Source organism: Rhinopithecus roxellana, chromosome 6 (genome assembly GCF_007565055.1).
Source record: "Rhinopithecus roxellana isolate Shanxi Qingling chromosome 6, ASM756505v1, whole genome shotgun sequence".
NCBI classification, from domain to species: domain Eukaryota; kingdom Metazoa; phylum Chordata; class Mammalia; order Primates; family Cercopithecidae; genus Rhinopithecus; species Rhinopithecus roxellana.
The window spans coordinates 149,332,283-149,350,741 of record NC_044554.1 but is presented as its reverse complement, the minus strand read 5'-3'; the positions used below and the strand labels follow the sequence as shown (position 1 = coordinate 149,350,741).

The following is an 18,459-nucleotide window of genomic DNA, read 5'->3' as shown; positions in this document are numbered from 1 at the left end:
TATTCCTTCTGTCTATGACATCTTCCTCTACTACTTCTCTACCTCTTGTTATCTGCCCCTTATCATCATGTCCTTAGTTCAAATATCAACTTCATGGAGGAGTCCTTCTTGACATCTCTCACACCAGATCCAAAGACATCACCCTAGTCTATGCTCTTACAATCCCCTGTACTTTCCTTTATATAACTTATCAACAATTATAGTTCTGTATTTATTGGTGTGAGTTCCAAAAACAATCATCTCTCCCTGCATGTTGTAAGTCCCGCCATGAAGGAAGGCATCATGTTTGTTTTTGCTTGTCTTGTATCCTCAGGTTTTGTTGAGGTGCTATGGATATAAATATAAATAAAACCACAGCCTCTACTTTCAAGAACCCTATCAGCTTTAGTGAGAGGTCCAAATGTTTTTATGAAATAGTACAGTAAGTACAGGGCTGGCAAGGATCATCTTTTCAAGGCTTAGTTTACCAATCTTTGTTAGAAGGAAACAGTTAAATTAACTATGGTACGTCTTCTGATGGATACCATGCCCCTGTAATAAGGACTGAGAAAGCTCTCTATGCACTGACCTGGATCGATACTCTTGACATTCTGTTAAGCAAAAAGAGCAAGGTAAAATACACACACACACACACACACACACACACACACACACACACACAAAACCATAAATACATAGAGTACACATTCATTTTAAGAAAGGGAGTAAAATAATAAGGTATATTCAGTTTTGTTTACATCTGTATAAAGAAACTCTGGAAGGAACAAGAAAGAAAGAAAAGCATTTACCTTCAGGGGATAAAAAGAAAGACAAGGACAGAAGTGGGACAAAGATTCCTCAATGTATACTTTATGTTGTTTTGAGTTTTGAATCATATGTATTGCTTATTCAAAAGAAAAAGCTATAAGAGATAAGGTCAGAGATTTAATACATGAGGAAGAGTTGGCCAATCAAAGACAGAGAAACAGTTGTGGACATTCCTCTGGCTACCCCAGTATAGCTCATGCTCTCCTTAATCACCAGGGAGGCTACATGGAATTCCTTTATTCCTCTGGAATCACTCCCAAAACTACTAAGCTGCTTTTTAGCAGGATGTTACTGTTAATGAGCATGCAACGGCCATCTCCTAAAATCGCAGAGGAATTGCAGAATTCATATTCAGAGAATCCTGCCCACTCTTCTCTTCCCATTGTCAATGCTTCTTGAAGCCAACAGTGATACATGGCTGAAATGGCTTTTTGAATACCATTTTTAATGGAGGTGGCAAAGGAAGCATACCTGTTACAAAAGAGAAGCATTTTTAGCTAAGTGCTCCTTTGCAATTCTTACAAGCAAATATGTGAGCATCTGCTATATGCCAGATACCACAGTCAGCATTATGTGGAGGCTTTGAGAATGAATGGAGAGTCTGGGAGAAAAGAAGGGCATGTGTCAGGAATAACATGTATTAAATCTTCTTAAGAAACCAGAAAAAATAACTTTGTGTCATTATCATTCTGGATAGGGGATGAGGAACAGTGCAGAGAAGTTAAATATTTGCTCCAGGGCATAGAGCTAAAATACATCCTTTTGATTCCAAAGCCCCTGGTTTGATTGTTGGTCTATATTTTTTAAGAGATGGGGTCTCACTATGTTGCCCAGGCTGGAATCAAACTCTTGGGTTCCAACAATCCTCCTGTCTCCACCTCCCAGGTAGCTGTGAATACAGATGGGTGCCATCAACCCTGCTTCCCTGGTTTATATCTCCCATGCCTCAGGGCTTTTGCAGTTACTGTTCCTTCCACCTGGATTACTCATTCCCAAGATATACACATGGCTCACTCTCTCCCTTCACTCAAATATCTGCTTAAATCTCACCTTATCAGGGAGGTCTTCCCTGACTTGCCTGTATAAAATTCCACCCTATCCCTCTGTTTCCTTATATAGTTTTAAGTTTCTTCGCAGCACTCATCATCATTAACACAATTAATAAACAAGACATAAATATTGTGTTTATTTATTTTGTGTACCATCTCCCTTGACTAAAATGTAAGCTCTTTGAGGGCAGCGACGTTCTTCTGTTCTGATCTAGAACAGATCATCTAGAACAGTGCTTGGCATCTAGAACAGTGCTTGGCACATAGTAGGTGGTGATGGTGGTGGTGTTGCTGTTGTTGTTTGAGATGGAGGCTCGCTCTGTTGCCCAGGCTAGAGTGCAATGGCACAATCTCGGCTCACTGCAACCTCCATTTCCTGGGTTAAAGCGATTCTCCTGCCTCAGCCTCCCAAGTAGCTGGGACTACAGGCACGCATCACCATGCCTGGCTAATTTTTGTATTTTTGTAGAGACAGGGTTTCACCATATTGGTCAGGCTGGTCTTGAACTCCTGACCTCAAGTGATCCACCTCCCTCGACCTCCCAAAGCACTGGGATTACAGGCGTAAGCCACCATGCTCAGCCTTGTAGTACATGTTTAATGCATATGTGTCCCTTTATTCCTCTTGAATCAGCCCAATACTACACTAAGCTGCTTTTAGCAGAATGTTACTGACAGTGTGTGTCGCAGGAGTCAAAGGGGCCATCTCCTAGAACCACAGAGTTCTAGATCTAAGAAGGACTACAGAATTCAGTGAGAGAATCCTATTCACTCTTCTCTTCCCACTATTAATGCCTCTGAAACCAACAGTGATATGTGGGATACCATGGGGAACTAGACCCTGAAGCTCACACTTCAGGCTTCACACTTGTGACTGAAGTGGCTTTGTGAACGTATTTTTAATTATTTGGTGAATGAACAGACTGTATCTAATGACCCATGGGTCACAATCTGTGCCTTCGAGGAGATACCAGTGATGGGGGACATGCATGGAGACACAAAACCAAGGTTGGCCAAGTGCTTTAATGGGGGAAGAGGAGGAAGCTATTCTATTTACTCAAGTGGTCAGAACAACTTCCCAAGGGAAGAGGCAGGGAGCTCTCCTTAAGGATTAGAAGGGTTCTGCAGGTAGAGAAGAGAGAAGGTTACAGATAGAGGGAAGAGGAACTGCAGTGAAAGGAAATGATGAGCTGACTGGTCAGCAAGAGGCCAGTGTGGCTGCTGAGCCAGGGTGTGGAATGTGTGAGAAGGCCATGTGGGGCTGGACCTTGAATGACATGCTGGGGACTGTCACTGTCCTCCTGTCTGTAACAAAGGGACAGTCACATGTTTGAGCAGAAGCCATGATCTACTCTGTTTAAAAATATTGGTAACAGGGATAAGGTTATTCAGAAGAATAAATGCTGCTCTTTTCTGGGCACAGACCATGTGCCAGGCACATTATATGCAACTTCTCACTTCATCTTCCCAAAAAGCTTCCAAGGTAACTGTTATTCCCCTCACTAATAAGGTAGCAGAGTTGCCTACCAGCTTTGAAGATGCTCAAGGTCATGCAGATCATAGGATGAAATCAAGATTCCTAGTCTCGATTTCCAAAACCCAAAGCCTGTAGTTTTCAGCCTGAGCCAGTGGTTGCCTAACTAGATGGTGGAGAGTGCCCATGAGGAGCTGCTCACATTAGAATCTCCGAGGAGTTGTTATAAAATAATACAGATTCCCAGACTCCATCTCTGGCAATGCTTACTCTCCCAGTCCGGCCAGAGGCCCTCAAATCTGTTCTTTTTAGAGCTCTTCAAGAGACTCATGCACATCTAGAAGTAGGAGCCACTGTCCTTTGCCTTGCTGAAAGAGGGATCAGATATGGGGAACACTGGAGACAAGGAAGCAAGAGAGAACAGTGTCTTACTGGTACACAGATAAGGTTGTGAAAGTGTGAGTTAAGGTAACACTGGTGCAAAGGCAGATGTGAAGGTGAGTTGATGGTCTCAGAGATTCAAAAGAGAATTGACAAGACTGGTTTACAAAGTGAATGGAAGGAGGGACCCTGAGCGACTGAGAGATTGAGATGCTACTACACAAATAAAGATGCAGGTGATGGAACATTTCTGGACAGTTCCTCTCCTATGTCAACAGGCTAAATCCCACAGCTGCATTCTCTAGGGACCCTCTGAGCTTTAGCAAAGAAAAATTTGGTAATTCACCAATCTCACAACCCACAAAGAACAATCCCAGCCAGGGGCGACTTGGAGGAGGGAAGAGGGAAGGCAAACCCCAGAAGCGAGGGACTGCCACCTCTCTCTCCTGGCCCCTTGGCTGCAGACATCATTATTTGATGACTTATTTCTCTATGAGCAGGTCTCAGAATCTGCAAAACTCTGTTCTATGCTGTTTCAAACAACAGAAGTTGGCAAGTAGGCACAGAAGCCTATTTGCCATCTGGGCTACCTAGCTGGCTATAAAGATAATGAGATGACAATCAATGACCATGGCAGCCATATAAAAATAGGCCCAATCTCTTCTCTTAGCTTCAAATGAGAGCCTGCCCATCATTTTCAAGGTTAGCTATAGCAGAACAAACATCCATGAAAAAAATCTCTGAGGCAGAGTTTAATATAACTGAAATTTATCACATAATCTGAAAACGTTGCTTCTTGAATTTTCCTTGTTCAACAAGCACATTTCACAAGTCACATGCAATAATGTATGTCAATTCTTGGGTGGTCTGTGAGTGAGAGGTGATGTGATAGAATTGCTTCTGCAGCAATGTCCCATATTTGTGCCAGGAATTCCCTGCCCCGGGCCCTCTGCTGCACACCAGAGAATTCTTAGCACCAGAGTAAGCTGTTTGGCAGGGGTGGCAGTCACTGGGGAACACGGAGGTGGAGCTCCCTAACTCCCCAAGAAACCCAAAGCAGATTGAGAAATTGAGAGCTCACTGACAGACTGTTTTACTTTTTCTTCAGTAAGAAAACTTGACTCACTCTGGGAACAGAATCAGACTGCTAATCGGTGAAAGCCCACAGCCTGGGTGGCCTTGAAGCTCAGGCCAGCTCCACCAGCTCCTAAGAGATCCAGCAGGGATGGCTTCTAACAGTCTACTTTCTCTCTAAGGAGGGTATATGGACCCAGGAGCTGAATCCAGCCACTTGGCCATGACACTGAGCCAGTATGACCCTATTCACTGCTCATGTCATCCCAGTTTTCATGGGAAAACCTTATGCGCAGGGAATTATAGGTACTTTAGATGTTTTCTTTGGCTCAAATTCACCCTCCAGCCTGCCATGGGAAGGTCTTGCCTTGCTAACAGAATGTCAAGTCTTTTTTTTTTTTTTTTTTTTGAGACGGAGTCTCGCTCTGTCACCCGGGCTGGAGTGCAGTGGCCGGATCTCAGCTCACTGCAAGCTCCGCCTCCCAGGTTTACGCCATTCTCCTGCCTTAGCCTCCTGAGTAGCTGGGACTACAGACGCCCGCCACCTCGCCCGGCTAGTTTTTTTTGTATTTTTTAGTAGAGACGGGGTTTCACCGTGTTAGCCAGGATGGTCTAGATCTCCTGACCTCGTGATCCGCCCGTCTCGGCCTCCCAAAGTGCTGGGATTACAGGCTTGAGCCACCGCGCCCGGCCGTCATTTTTTTTTTTGGGGACGGGGTTTTGCACTTGTTGCCCAGGCTGGAGTGCAATGGCATGATCTCGGCTAATCGTGACTTCCGCCTCCCAGGTTCAAGGATTCTCCTGCCTCAGCCTCCTCAGTATCTGGGATTACAGGCATGCACCATCATGCCCGGCTAATTTTGTATTTTCAGTAGAGACAGGGTTTCTCCATATTGGTCAGGCTGGTCTCGAACTCCCAATCTCAGGTGATCCCCCTGCCTCGGCCTCCCAAAGTGCTGGGATTACAGGCGTGAGCCATCGCACCCGGCCAGAACGTCAAGTCTTAATGGGGATTTAATTATCTTGTCTAATGGTACTATGAAAATCTCTAGGAGGAGATGACAGTTGCCCACACACTGAGGGGTTTCAGGCATAAGTATGCATAAGAGAAACCTGTGGGGTTTGATACATTGCACATCCCCCCACTTTTCTGATCCAGAGATCTGTGGTAAGGCTGAGGAATAATTATCATAAATATTCTTCCCAATTGATTCTGATGCTGGGATTCTGTAGATCAGGGTTCTGAGGCTCTAAATTTCATATCTGTAAAACAGGCACAAGCTATGCCTGCATGACCTGTTGCCCAGGGGAGCCTCCAGGGAGAGCTGTCAGCCACTGCATCTGCTGCCTAATTGGCACTTGGCCTCTTAAGAAAGAAAATCTTTCAGAGCATAACCATGGTGGTTGGCTTTTGAACTTGCCTGCTCGAGGCAAAAAGTTTATACAGTTCTGGCTTAACGTCTAGAATGTAGCTTTATTATTATTTTTAAGTGAACTTGAAAGTAGCTTTTCTTTCAGAGCATTGAAACCAAAGCTTTCTCAGTGACTTCATCAATGTTTCTTGTGTTCAGTCTTGAGACTCAAGAATTAGCGGCAGATGTATGGTACTTTGGGACAAGATTATTCTATGGAAACAGCTCAGTGAGCCATGAAGTTAGCTTCTAAGAAAAGGAAAGGAGCAGAGAGGGCAGGGACTTAAAGGCCATCACGTGGCATCATGGTTCCTTGAGTCAACAGCCGATCTTATCCATCTTTGTGGCCCAACTCTAAGCACAGTGTCTGGCTTAAGGCAGAGACTTAATATGCATTTGTTGAATGAAGGAGTAAAATTAATGAACACTATAATTTATATAAAATATTGAGAGAGCTGATTTCTTACTCTTACTCTTCTAAATTTCTTAGCCAGATATTTATGGTTGCCTTCCCAGCATCCATTTTCATCTTCCTGCTTCCAATATTACTCCAAATTTTCCAATCATGTTACACAGGGTTATATGGGGTTGATCCTTTCCTGAATTCCAGTGGTGAGTCCTGATTGGTTTAGGGCAGTCAGCACATCGTTGACCACAGTGATAGAGTCAGAAATGGGTAACCTAGGTCATTTAGGACTGAGACTCAATTCTGAGACTTTGTTAGATGTGTCAAGAAAGCAGACTGTCCCTTTGCCTGTTGCTTTTGGATAAGAAAGCCACTGCCCTGATATTGTTGATAGCTACAGGGGGATCCCAAGGGAAGAACACAGTAAGAGTAGAGTCAAATCTAGGAAAGCAGAGCCAAGAAAGGAAGAAATATACACTGGATTTTGGTAATGTCATTTGAGTTGCTGGAACAGTCATGTCTGAAGTCAGTGCCTCTGGACTTTTGGCTTAAGTCAATCAATGTGATTGAGAGTAGTATTCTGTTGCTTGCAGCCAAGAATAAAACTTAGAAACCGCTTCTTAAAGTGAATCATTAGAAACTGGCTAATTTTCTTTTCTTTTTAAATTAAAGTTTTTTAGAGACAGGGTCTCGCTGTTGCACAGGCTGGAGTGCAATGGTATGATCATAGCTCCCTATAGCCTCAAACTCCTGGGCTCAAGTGATGCTCCCACCTCAGCCTTTTCAAGTAGCTAGGACTACAAGGCATGCCACCATGCCTGGTTAAGACAAATTTTTTTTTTTTTTTTTTTTTTTTGAGACGGAGTCTCGCTCTGTCGCCCAGGCTGGAGTGCAGTGGCTGGATCTCAGCTCACTGCAAGCTCCGCCTCCTGGGTTCACGCCATTCTCCTGGCTCAGCCTCCCACGTAGCTGGGACTACAGGCGCCCGCCATATCGCCCGGCTAGTTTTTTGTATTTTTTTTTAGTAGAGACGGGGTTTCACCGTGTTAGCCAGGATGGACTCGATCTCCTGACCTCGTGATCCGCCCGTCTCGGCCTCCCAAAGTGCTGGGATTACAGGCTTGAGCCACCGCGCCCGGCCGACAAATTTTCTTGTAGGAATAATGCCATAATTGGGGCTAGTGCTTCATAACAAGAATCTGACATTAAATAAGTCAAAGTTATGGCCAAAAAACGTCAACGAAAACAAGGATATAGCTACTTACTTGTCTAATCATTGCAAATAATAAATTTTTAAACCAAGTCCTATGCTATGGCAAAAAATATACTGTATCTAGTAAATATATGAGAGAATTGATAGTACCGAAAGTTGCTAGATTTTTAAAAAGTGTGTGATGGAAGAATATGGATTCCATACATGATATGATAATGAGTTAGACATCAGTATCTAAAATTAACCTCTCAAAGGATAATCTGTGAACATTTCAAAGAGAAAGGCTTGGTAATTCCTGGGGTTCAGAACAGGTTTACCAACAGTTTATTTAAAATAAGACAAATTCAATATTCTGATAGCTTTGTTGGACTTTCATATCAGGAAAATGATATCATTTTAGCATATCTGGATTTTTTAAAAACATCTCATGAAGGCCCTCAGATTCCTTCTCCTAGTCATCCTTCAAGACCCACATGCAAATTTGACTTCTACAGTCTTCTTTCCCAGGAGATAGAGGAGTAGCATTTTGTTACCAGAATTCATTTGCATTTTAAGTTTATTGGTTTACATCTGTCTCCTTGACTAGACTGTACATTGGAGGGAAGTATAAACCACACCTTATTCATTGTTGATTTCTAACACTTATCCTCTGACATTTAGAATGTATTTGCTGAAAGATTAAATGAATGGATGATATTCTTGGTAATAAGATGGAGTAGCATGAGCTTGATAATTCATATGTGGTCTAACACCCAAACTCAAATAATTCATGGATCCAGGATGACCAAAAGAGAGTTCTTCCTCACTAGTGGTCTGCAGGGCTTTGGTCAACATGTTTTTGATGCCATGGATGGCATACTCCCCTCACTTTCAGAGATCTACATCACTAGATGCTCTCAGATGGAGCCTGGATGACTATTAGTTGGATATAATAAAGAGGAACTTTTGCAAGTCAAGTTTTATGATTATACAGAAAATTTTTTAAAAAACACAACTTGGTTAGATCCAAAAATCAAACTTTAATACAGAAGGGTTAAAACTGATATTGTTAACATTAAGCAGCAAAGATTTTCCAGCTTCCTCAAGACATAGAAGCACTTTTAAGAGATGTTATCGGGTGGCCCAAGGTGTCTTAAAAGAAGGCAAAATGAATTTGAGCCAATGCCATCTTTTCGCTTCAGCAAAGCTCTCTGGGGTGGCATTCTCTCAACAAATATTTATTGGGTCATTAATGTATGCAAGGCCGCGTGTGAGCCAGTGTGCAAAGCACAGGAAGTCATGGAACACCCAGTGCCTCTCACTACAGATATTCTGTTGATTTACTGTCAGAGCTCTTCACACTCCATTAGGAAACAAACAAACAAAAACATCCAATTACTAAGTCATTAGCACGGCCTTTCAAAACAGAAGATCAGAATGCAGAGCATTAGACTGGAAGGGCCCTTAGAGACCCAGCACAGCCCCATGATTTCACAGATGGAAGAACGAACTTATGTAACGAAGAACAAGGTGCCTCTGTATGTGCTGACAAGGAGAGATAAAAACAAGATGTTTGTGAAGTGAAACAAGCAAGCTGAAAGACACAGCGTAAAGCCATTTTTACACAACAACGAAAATGCCTAACATGAAGCACGTGCTTTTAAACAATCAGAAGGATCTGCCTCCCCAAATTCACAGAGTTCAGCAACTGGGAAAGGGGAGAGTGAACTGGAATATGGGGTGGGGAATTTGTGGATGTTGGGAAATTTTTACTCTCAGTTTTACATATTTCCCTAATGTCTGTCTTTTATGTAGCTCTGTATTGCTTTTGTAACAAATACATACATATATATTTATGTATGTGTGTGTGTGGCTGTATGTATATATTATATATCGATATATCGTATGTGTATGTGTGTGTGTGTATACATGCACTTATGCATATTATAAGATTTTGAATAGAATGGACAAGTCTTGGACACACGCAGGCTGTGGGTTCCACTCAGAACACTACCCCACTACTTTTTGTGAATACTTCACTAAGTTACTTAGCCTCCCTGAGCCATGGTTTCCTTACATGTGAAATAGAGATAATAACAGTCCCCATAGGCCTGGTATGGTGGCTGATGCCTGAAATTCCAGCAATTTGGGAGGCCAAGGTTGGTGGATTGCCTCAATTCAGGGGTTCAAAACCACCCTGGGCAACATGGCAAAACCCATCTCTAATAAAAATAGAAAAAATTATCTAGGTGTGGTGGCGTCTGTAACAGTCCCACATACTTGGGAGGCTGAGGGGGTAGGATCACCTGAGCCCGGGAGGTGGAGGTTGCAGCGAGCTGAGATTGCACCACTGCACACCAGCCTGGGTGACAGAGCGAGACCCTGTCTTAAATAAATAAATAAATAAATAAATAAATAAATAAATAGTCCCCATCTTTGAGAGCTATGGTAAGAATTCAGGAGTTGGCTGCTTGGTGCGGTGGCCAGCACAGGGCAGGTTCTTGATGGGGAGTGGTAACTCTGGCAGCTTCATTAGGAATGCTAACGACGATGGCAGAAGTGGAGCCTGAGCCAGGACCTGAGTCCCCTGGCTCTGGACACAGTGGGCTCCTCCTACCACAGTCCTGTCCTCTCTCACTGGGGAGTTCCCGAGTCAAGCATATAGTACTAAGGAAAGAGAAGACAAGACTTAGGTGATGACAGCCACCTGCCTTCATGAGGGGAGCTAGGCAGGTGACTGATGATCAGGCAGGATCTGTTTCTAAGAGTCACCCTCGGTGACCAAACATGGTTCTTTACTATCTGTTCATTTTTCAGCAGTTGATGTCACATAATATTTTATCCTTAGAATGATTGGCCAAAAACATAATTCACAGAAATCAACACATTCTCACTTGCCAATCAACGGTGTAAAAAAATAAATAAAAATAAAGCCCCAAACTGAAAGGCAGAGAGTCAGAAAGTCCACCTGTCTTTTCCAAGCATTTCTGAAATGGGCCACAGCTGGTTCTTGGAGCCCCTGGTAAGAGGAGGAGGCTCAGTTAATCCTCTCTGACTAATCTTTTTCCTCAGTGGAAAGAAAGATTTGAGTTTTCAATGCTGTGAGGTGGGAACACTTGTGTGGACCACATCGCTGGCAAGAATTGTTCAAAAAGGCTGGCCTGCTAAAGACTTCTGGGGAGATTTTCATTTCAGGTACTCACGGTATGATTTCCATATTGGAGGCTGGTATTCTTCAGCATCTAGAATAGAAAAAAAAAAAAAGAAATCCATCATCAGCCTGAACGTCAAGCTGTCAACGTGTGTCTTCTCTGGAGGAACAACAGTCTGTCTGCAATACTTGCATGTGGGTCTCGGGGGAACTCTCTTCTCATTTAGGGGGCAGTTCCAGGCTCAGGGGAGGGGATGTGCATGGAAACCTTGTGGACTCAGCACCACTTTCTTCAGCTCATGTACTGTGGCAGATCAATTGCTTAACAATTTTCATAGAGCCCAGTAAATCAAAAAAGATTTTTAAAGCAATTAACTTGATTGTACCCTCTAGTAATCCTTTCAAACGGTATTTACTTAACTTGGCATAGTAAACATATAATTTATCTCACAGTTTCCAATCAGACCTTTAGCCCATTTATTAAGACTTGAGGGCAAGATGCAAAGCGGCAAGTATGTAGTATTAAATCTGTGGAGTTGTGCAACTCAACCAACTGAACTCCTAAAATACTCGATCTGACAGCAGAGACACTGATGATTCCATTGGAATTGCATTATTTCCTTGAATTAACTCCAATGTGTGACTTAGAAAATTTCCACAAACCTCTCAGCAATCAGAAATGTCAGACTGACAGAGTTGCCACAAAGTGGAGAGGCTGAAATTGTTATTCATCCATCTAGGAAACAGACAATGAGAGAAAACCTGCTTGTTCAGTCAACTCAACCATCCCAATGCTGACAGCTGAATTTATAATTCTGATGCAGTTATTAGAGTCGTCCTGCACTCACAGCTAATAAGACCTTGGGAAACCGTGCTCTAACTTAAATAGGAGAAAAAAAATCTTTTTTTGCCAAACTACAGAATGTTGATGTGGGGGAACCTTGTGAGTTTTCTAGTTCAGCACCTTTAGATACAGAAACTCTGTTCTCATCATCCTCTACCTCTGGTGCACCACACAGCCTGCCCTTAGACTACCCTTGTCCTTGTGTTCCTGTCCTGTTAAACGTTTCTTGAGACGGAGTCTCATTCTGTTACCCAGGCTGGAGTGCAGTGGCATGATCTCGGTTCACTGCAACCTTCACATCCTGGGTTCAAGTAATACTCCTGCCTCAGCCTCCCGAGTAGCTGGGATTACCGGCACGTGTCACCACACCCAGCCAATTTTTTATATTTTTGGTAGAGGTGGGGTTTCACCATGTTGGCCCGGCTGGTCTTGAACTCCTGACCTCAAGTTATCCACCTGCCTTGGCCTCCTGAAGTGCTGGGATTACAGGCATGAGCCACTGCACCTGGCTCCATTAGACTTTTCTGACCTCATTCATGAAGTAAGGTGGTTTGAGGATGTTTTTCCACCTGAGAAACAAATAGTCTCTTCATAAATAAAAACTAACTCAAGGGTGGTATTCTTCCCCAAATCCTACTCACTTGTGCAGCTTAAATTGAATTATTTCACAATTATTACCTTGCTCTCTGGGGCCCACCATATCACAGTGCTCAACTAAATGCCTCTCATGCTCATTTCATACAAACAAATCTGTGTTGTTAGGACTGAATTGTCAAGAACCTACAGAGGGATAGTCAGCCACCTAAGCACACACACAGTCAGTGCATTAGTGATGGTTTACCATGTTATTTAAACTGGGTTTTGCTAAATCAATGTGTTCATTAACTCTGAATATTTTTGTCAAAGTAAGAGAATAGTGTCTTATAATAGTGAGACTTTAACCCAAACAACCAATTAATTTCATCCCATAGGTGACATAAATCAATTTCAATGGGTTAACATGAGTGTTTGTTTATAAAGAGTATTCAAACAAAATTAACCAAGTTGCTGAGTTTACAAAACAAATTCTAGTCCCATTCATACAACGCCACCTCATCAGAAATGCCAGGCCCTTTGTTTTTGTTTTTTGCTTTTTTGTTTTGTTTGTTTGTTTGTTTTTTGAGACAGAGTCTCACTCTGTTGCTCAGGCTGAAGTGCAGTGGCATGATCTTGGCTCACTGCAACCTCCGCCTCCTAGGTTTAGCCAATTCTCCTGCCTCAGCCTCCCAAGTAGCTGGGATTACAGGCATGTGCCACCACACTCAGCTAATTTTTGTATTTTTAGTAGAGATGGGATTTCACCATGTTGGCCAGGCTGCTCTTGAATTCCTGACCTCAAGTGATCAACGTGCCTCAGCCTCCCAAAGTGCTGGGATTACAGGCATGAGCCAACGTGCCCCGGTTCTCTATGTTAAAATGTTGAAGGCATCTTCAAAAATATTTTTTCAAAGACAAATAGATACACACATACACACACACACACACACACACACACACACACACGATAGATTACACAGAAATGCAAATCCCTGAGATGCCACCTACTCAAAGCTGTAATGTCTTATTATTTTGGATGAGGTTTATTTTATGAGGCAAGTACAACCTCCAGACCAAGAAGTGGTCAGACAAGTTCAGTATCTAGAGCACGGCCTTCTATATATATACTCAGGGAAGGTCTCAAGACAGAAGATGAAGTTCCCTTTCTGAAGGTCTTTAGTATGGTCCAGATGCTCCACTTGGATCTGCTACGGTCTTCTTACCTAAAGTCAGAAGTTCAGCTAAGGAGACCTCTAGCTGTCCATTTCAGTCTTGTTGTTCTGTGGAAACCCTCGAGTTCTGTTTCGTCTGAAACACTGGCCCCTAAGTTAATACTCCTTAGGCTATGGGCTACATAAACAACCTAGTCCGTTCCAGAAGCTCCTTGTTGGCAACATAACCTGGAGGAAGAAATTTGCCTGCAGAGACTGGAGATCACAACATTTCCTAGTGTAAAATCCTTTCCAAGGCCTTCCCTGCACGTGGAATAAAATCCAGGCATCCTACTGTGGCCCATGGGTCCTGCATCATCGGGAGCCTGCCCACCTCTTTGACTCCACTGCAGACATTTTTCCCTTTTTTCATTTATCATCCAACTACACTGGCTTTCTATCTGTTCCTAGAACAAGTCAAGCTCTTTTGAGTCCTTGACCTTTGCTCTGATGGACTCTGCAGGTAAAATGCCCTCCAATAGTTCGCTGCATGGCTCACTGGCTCCATCGCATAGGGTTCAGCTTGATGTCACCAGCCAGGGGCTTTCCCTGCCAAGTTCCTGTAAAGTGACCTTCCCTCTACCCCAGTCACTCTCCTCACAGAGAGCCGATTTTTCTTCATAGCACTACTGCCCTCTGAAATTATTTATTGATTTATTGATTTGTTATGACTGGTCTCATCCTCTACTAGCCAAACTCTGTTATGACTGGTCTCATCCTCTACTAGCCAAACTCCATAAAAGCAGGAATTTTGCTTCATTCGCTTCTGTGTCACCAGCCTTTAGATGGGTGCCTGGCGCATAACAGGCATTCAAAACAAAACAAAACAAACGTGTTAAATGAATGAATTCAAATCCTATCTCTGACAACTAATGGCTGAATAATTCGAAGGAGGTTATCTAGCTTCTTTTTTAAAGAACCTCCCAATGCTCATCTTTGTAAAATAGAAAAAATAAAAGTACCTACCTCATAACCTATCTCTTAGGGTCATTGTGGGAATTTTTTTTTTTTTTTTTTTGAGATGGAGTCTTGCTCTGTTGCCCAGGCTAGAGTGCAGTGGCACAATCTTGGCTCACTGCAACCTCTGTCTCCCAGGTTCAAGTGATTCTCCTGCCTCAGCCTCCCGAGTAGCTGGGATCACAAGTGTCCACCATCGCACCGGGCTAATTTTTGCATTTTTAGTAGAGACGAGGTTTCACCATCTTGGCCAGGCTGGTCTCAAACTCCTGACCTTGTGATATACCCGCCTCGGCCTCCCAAAGTGCTGGGATTACAGGCATGAGCCACTGCAACCGGCCACATTGTGGGAATTAAATGAGATAGTGTATATGAAATTATTGGGACAACATCCTGTCAATTTTTTATATTTTTCTGCAAGTTCTCAGCAGAGCCCCACTAATGTAGTTGTTGTTATTGTTACATCACTCTGCCCTGATTCTTCCCAGGTGAGCCCATGCTGTTGTCTTCTCTCTCTTTACTGCAGCCAATGACTGTCTCTATTCTTGCCCCCAAGATCTGAAGCCTGTCATTAAGTTCCAGGGCTGTTGTCATGGAAGGTTTTTCTTTCCCATAAAAGAATTCATAGTGAGGGGCCATTTGTCATGCTTCAGTGGAACAACTATAATTACCCTGGCCTTAGAAATATGTTTCACAAACCACTAAAGCACACTGTTAGGAGGCCTTGGTCAAGCGTCAGAGCACAAAATATTTTTAATATGTTGAAACCAATCTTTAGTGCCTCCAACTCTGCCCAACCAACACATACACGTATTTGCCCTAATTTCAAACAATACTTTTCAAAGATCAACTTGAGTCTTGCATAGACTGACACTTAAAAAAAAAATAGGTTTTCAAGGTCATTTAGTTCACTTTGTCATTTGGCAAATGAGGAAAATGAAATGCAGAATGATTAAGTGGTTACCTCAAGGTCATAAAACAAGTTAGAGGCAGAGGTGAGAGCTTTGTCTTCTAGAGCTCTGACACATCATTCATCCTTACCAGGCAGTCCCCCCTAATTTACATATATTGAAATCAAGAAAACAAAATTATTATATGTTACGTATGTTACTTCAATTCTTGTGAGGCTTAAAAGAAAAAATAAAATAAAGAAAATTAGTGGTGTGAAAAATTGTCATTAAGCCAAATGGTAGAACATATTCCATCTGTGCACACACCCCCATTGCATAAAGTCCAGGAGACACAAAGTACTGGAAATACTGACAAGATAAAGCATAATGCCTTTTGAAAATGTATTATTTTGTTAAACATTTTGAAGAAATAAGGAAAAGGGAGGAAGGAGAACAAGAAGCCCCGTATTAATTTAAAAAAAAGAAAAAAAACTATCCTTGAACTCAGAAGACAGTTACACATTTTTAGAAAGGAACAATGAATTACAAAGATCAGAGAGGCTTAGAAGGCATATTGCTTAAAAACTTTGACTAATATGTATCTAACCTTTAAAAAACATGTCAACCTTTTGACTCAGCAATTCTGTTCATGGGAATCTAGCCTAAGGTAGTAATTGAACGCATGTACAAAGATATACATGAACAAGATGTTCATCGCTGTGCTATGTGTAAGAGTAAACCTAAAAGCACAGAAAGAAGGGAGTGGTTAAATAATTATCATAGACTTAGTCATGAAAATGACAGTTTGGGTTACAGCTTTGTGGTTGAGAGCATAGCCTCTGGAACTAGACTGCTTAGGTTTAAAACCCAGCTCTGTCACTTACTAGCTGTGTGACCTTAACCAAGTTATCTTCTCTGTCTGTACCTCAGTTTTTAAAATCTATACAAGGAGAGTAATATCATCACCCAACATATAGTATTGTCATGAGCACTGGATCGGTTAATATTTATAATGCTTAGTCTGCAAACAAAAAATCACAAATATGTTTTATTTCATGAAAGCCATGTGCAGGAGAAAGCTACAAAAGAAGAGACTAACAGAACAACAACAACAACAAAAGACAGATTACTCCAGATAAAGAGTGCCATCAAAAAAATTCCTACTGAAGGATGGACATAACATAAATTAGGAGAAAAAATAAAATACAATGTGTAGTCTCATGCCTGGCATATGGTAAATGCTATACTAGCTGTTATTATGTATGTTTAATGATAAGAAACTATTTATGCTACATTGTTAAGTATTAACAAATCAGGTTATAAAATAATTTATTAAATATTATCTCATTTTTAATAAAAGGTTAATATTCATATACACAGAAATTATCAAGAAGACAATAAACCCAATTATTAAGGCTTGCTATACCTGACAGTAAAAATGCAGGTGATTTCTACTTTTTCTTCTTTTGCTTACTTGTATTTTACAATTTTCTGTACATATTGCTTATATAAAAATAAAAAATAATGAGAAATAAATTTGTAGGAGTGCTAGTTTTTTTAAAAAGTACACTGACTAAACAAATCACCACCTCAAAAATAAAGTAGATATAAAAAGACCCAACAAAAATAACTGTTGTAATAGCACATACAGCATGCACAGTATTCGTGCAGGAAGAGCTAGGAGTGAGACAAAAGGCAGTTACTTCTGCAGCAAAAGGCCATGTCTGATTCCCTTGGCCTTCCTTTAAAAATTCTGTGAAACAAATATCAATGAGTAATTCTAAGCAGCCTGGGAAACAGGTGTCTCCTCTCATGAAAGGATGGGGAAGGAGAGGGGAAGATACAGATGCTTAGAAAATGATCAAAACCCTTAAAAGATGGGTAATAAGACCATTGAAATAATCCATAAAGATTCTGAACATGTTAAGAAGAGGAAAGAAAAACAGGTTAAAGGGGCCTGAAAGTGCAGGTTAAAACTTGAAAGCCACCTTAAGAAAACCTTATGTGCTAAAGTTAACTAAACCCCAAAAAGATGATGCTGCTGTTCTGGTCTTTGAGGGAAAACAAAGAATTCTGGGATTAGCCCACAGAAAGCTTCTCAATGTCTGAGAAAGACTAGGGGACAACCAGGACAAGAGGGAATAGGTGGCATAAAAGCGTATCTTTCTGGATCAAGAGCACAGCAAAAATAAAGTCATACCTCTGTTGTTTCCACTGAACTTTAAAGTAATACTGAAAAACAGAAAACAGAAAAAGTCCAATAATTTAAAACAGAAAAAGTCCAATAATTTAAAAATGTATACTGCAGAAAGTTCCCAACCTGTGGGGGGAAAAAAGGCACCATTAAGAGATTTGTGTGAATCCTTCCAGATTTTGTTCTGTGAACAGCTGGAATAAAAATTTACAAAAATGGTTTCATACCATACATACTGTTCTGCAATTTGCTGTTTGAATTTCATGATATTGCTTCAGCATCTGTCCATGTCAGTACACATAGATCTATGTTATTTTCTTTTTATAACTGTTGCTTGGACTTCCATTACATGAGTATAGCAAAATATACTTAATTCATTTATGTTATAATTTCTAACTGATGGACATTTAGACTATTTTCCACTTTGGGCTATGATATGGTTTGGGTCTGTGTCAATTCAAGTCTCATCTTGAAAACTGTAATCCGTACGTGTTGAGGGAGGGACCCCGGTAGGAGGTGATTGGATCATGGGGGTGGTTTCCCCCATGCTGTTCTCATGATAGTGAGTGAGTTTTCACGAGATTTGACGGTTTAAAAGCGGCATTTCTTTCTTTGCTCTCTCTCTCCCTTGCCACCTTGTGAAGAAGGTGCCTGCTTCCCCTCCACCTTCTGCCATGATTGTAAGTTTCCTGAGGCCTCCCCATCCATGCAGATCTGCGAGTCAATTACACCTCTTTCCTTCATAAATTACCCAGTCTCAGGCATTCTTTATAGCAGTGTGGAAATGGACTAATACAGGCTACTGTAAACAATGCCATACTGATACAGGTGCAGTATAGAT

General features: G+C 41.7%; 1 protein-coding gene across 2 annotated transcripts in view; it reads right to left on the bottom strand.

Moving 5' to 3' along the window:
- The window catches only part of CHN2 (chimerin 2), a 328,566-nt gene that overhangs the window by 155,089 nt on the left and 155,018 nt on the right, over nucleotides 1-18,459 (bottom strand). For both annotated transcript variants that reach the window (XM_010371360.2, XM_030932394.1), the window contains exon 2: nucleotides 10,999-11,037. In XM_010371360.2, the coding sequence (XP_010369662.1) occupies nucleotides 10,999-11,037 (39 nt within the window). The remainder of the gene's footprint in view (nucleotides 1-10,998; nucleotides 11,038-18,459) is intronic.